This window comes from Theropithecus gelada, chromosome 20, assembly GCF_003255815.1.
Source record: "Theropithecus gelada isolate Dixy chromosome 20, Tgel_1.0, whole genome shotgun sequence".
NCBI lineage: Eukaryota > Metazoa > Chordata > Mammalia > Primates > Cercopithecidae > Theropithecus > Theropithecus gelada.
Window position 1 is genome coordinate 47,740,229 of NC_037688.1, and position 2,852 is coordinate 47,743,080.

At 43.5% G+C, this 2,852-nt stretch overlaps 1 protein-coding gene across 1 annotated transcript; it reads left to right on the top strand.

Moving 5' to 3' along the window:
• Positions 1 to 355: 355 nt before the first annotated feature.
• Positions 356 to 2,626, top strand: LOC112614481 (UDP-glucuronosyltransferase 1-3-like). Its single transcript, XM_025371062.1, has 2 exons — positions 356 to 1,227; positions 2,477 to 2,626. The coding sequence occupies exons 1-2, from the start codon at positions 361 to 363 to the stop codon at positions 2,624 to 2,626; spliced, it is 1,017 nt and encodes a 338-aa protein (XP_025226847.1). The 5' UTR covers positions 356 to 360.
• Positions 2,627 to 2,852: the final 226 nt, after the last annotated feature.

Consider the following 2,852-nt stretch of genomic DNA (forward strand, 5'->3'; position numbering starts at 1 on the left):
AACCTGATAAATGTGGTTCATAGAGAAGTAGGAGGTAGTGACATGAAATGGGTGTTCACAGCCTTGTGTTGGGAATTGGATGAGAAACAAGAGCTTGAACTTGGATGTTCCCCAGAGTGAGCGCAAGGTCAGATGAGTTTTTCAAGATAGAAGTGATCAGTCTTTCCCAGGGTGGGGCCCATAATGAAAGGCAATGATAGATTAACGAACAGGTAATAAGTAACTGGAGGAGGGCACTCTGTCTTCCAATTACATGATGATTTGCTAGGTGGCTCAGTGACAAGGTAATTAAGATGAAGAAAACAAATGTAGAAGGCACAGCGTGGGGTGGACAGTCAGCTGTTGGCGGCTTCTGCTGAGATGGCCACAGGACCCCAGGTTCCCCTGCTGTGGCTGGCTACAGGACTGCTGCTCCTCCTCAGTGTCCAGCCCTGGGCTGAGAGTGGGAAGGTGCTGGTGGTGCCCACTGATGGCAGCCACTGGCTCAGCATGCGGGAGGCCGTGCGGGAGCTCCATGCCAGAGGCCACCAGGCGGTGGTCCTCACCCCGGAGGTGAAAATGCACATCAAAGAAGAGAACTTTTTCACCCTGACAACCTATGCCATTCCGTGGACCCAGGATGAATTTGATCGTCTTGTGCTGGGCCACACTCAACTGTACTTTGAAACAGAACATTTTCTGAAGACATTTTCTAAAAGCATGGCAATTTTGAAAAATATGTCTTTGGTCTTTCATAGGTCTTGTGTGGAGCTACTGCATAATGAGACCCTAATGAGGCACCTGAATGCTACTTCCTTTGATGTGGTTTTAATAGACCCCATTTACCTCTGTGGGGTGGTGCTGGCTAAGTACTTGTCAATTCCTGCTGTGTTTTTTTTAAGGAACATTCCATGCGATTTAGACTTTAAGGGCACACAGTGTCCAAATCCTTACTCCTATATTCCTAAGTTATTAACAACCAATTCAGATCACATGACATTCCTGCAAAGGGTCAAGAACATGCTCTATCCTCTGGCCCTGTCCTACATTTGCGATGCTCTTTCTGCCCCTTATGCAAGCCTTGCCTCTGAGCTTTTTCAGAGAGAGGTGTCAGTGGTGGATCTTCTCAGCCATGCATCCGTGTGGCTGTTCCGAGGGGACTTTGTGATGGACTACCCCAGGCCGATCATGCCCAACATGGTCTTCATTGGGGGCATCAACTGTGCCAACAGGAAGCCACTATCTCAGGTTGGTGTTCGTGCCTTCATCCAATCAATGTTCCAAGCAAAACACTTTTTTAAAAAATGTGTTTACTTACAATTGCCTCTATATCTACTTCTCTTTCCAGGGCTTTTATTTCTGCTTGTTGTCATGATAGTCTTCCATGAGATAAACTGTTAAGGGGTCTCTAGTAGGGTATTTCAGGTTTTAAATGGTCACTGAGAGGAAGAAGAGGCAGACACGAATGTTTGTCAAAGGATGGGCAAGGACTGGTGTGACTCATGGAGACTGTTCGTTTGTAAAGGCACCATAGTCATGGTTGTGCATGCCCTTCATTGGGCAGGAGCAGGGACACTCTACATTGAGAATTGACCCATCCTGGATTTTTTGTTTGCATATTTTTCAGGGGAAAGATGATACAACAGCAAATTACAATAGTTAACGTGATAATTTTTAGTGGTCCCATCTTGCAAAAGATAGAGAGGTGACCACAGGAGACCTAAGCACTCACAGGAAGTAGAAGTGTCAAAGAGGTTGACTCAGTTCAGTGGAAGTAGGGCAATGAAAGTGGGATGTCTGTCTGTGATTATGGAATTACACACGGAATTCAGTTTCCAGAGAGGGATCTGTGCTAATAAAAGATTATCTGTTCAGGATTTGGGGTCTGGTGCATGACGTGCGGACATCTCAGATTTTGGAAGGAATAGTGATGGTTGCAGGTCAAATGGGTCTTCTACTTGGAATGCTGAAATTATCAAGAAATTGTGGAAGGGACTAGGGAGGAGATAAACTGTGAGTGTATAAGCCCAGTAACCTGGGGACAGTAATGAATGGACATGTGTCCAACAAGGAAAGCATTTCTCAGGAGAGGCTGATCACATCACCAAACCCACCCTATCCCACTCCAAGTTTCTATAGTGGGATCTACTCCTTTACCAAACATTTCAAAGGCAGCTTTCATTATTCCAGAATATTTGGGGTTCATTGATATGAATTCAGCCTTTTTATGTCATATTCACCGAATGCATATGAACTTCCATAACTTTAGATCCTTTTGTATTTTTATTTCTGTAATTCTTTTTATTAACATAGGTATTATTGCAAAATACTCTTAAGTTTCATTTTTTAAATCAAACTGCATGATGTTTTTTTTATTGGTGATTTTCCCTCTTATGCAGTGTAGTTATTCAATTATAAAATATGGGTTTATTAGATTTGTAAAAATGTTGAAAAATGGGATGGCATTTAAATAGTGACTCTTGCCCTTTTCTTCCAGTTTTTCAATGTGAACATATTCTCCAGTGTTAACTACATTGCTCAAATCTTCACTGTTATCTCAGTGGAGCAGAACAAATTGGGAACTGTGGCACAGATCACTCTTGCTATGCCCCTTAGAGAATTCCACATCAACAAGGCTAATTTTTGAGTATGGTAAAGAACAGGTGAATGTATGCAATAGTGAGGCCACTGACTCTTTCCCAGCATGAGGTCACACTAGATTTAATATGGTTTGGCTCTGTGTCCCCGCCAAATCTCAACTTGAATTGTAATCCCCATCATCCCCACTGGTCAAGGATGGGACCTGGTGGGAGATGATTGGATCATGGGGGCAGTTTTCCACCTGCTGCCCTCATCATAGTGAGTTCTTATGA

What these genes read in the sequence shown, in the direction of transcription:
- LOC112614481 (XM_025371062.1), top strand. Translation starts at nt 361, where the DNA reads ATGGCCACAGGACCCCAGGTTCCCCTGCTGTGGCTGGCTACAGGACTG. An exon ending in ACAGGAAGCCACTATCTCAG is followed by an intron (nt 1,228 to 2,476) that starts GTTGGTGTTCGT and finishes CTTTTCTTCCAG; the next exon opens with TTTTTCAATGTGAACATATT.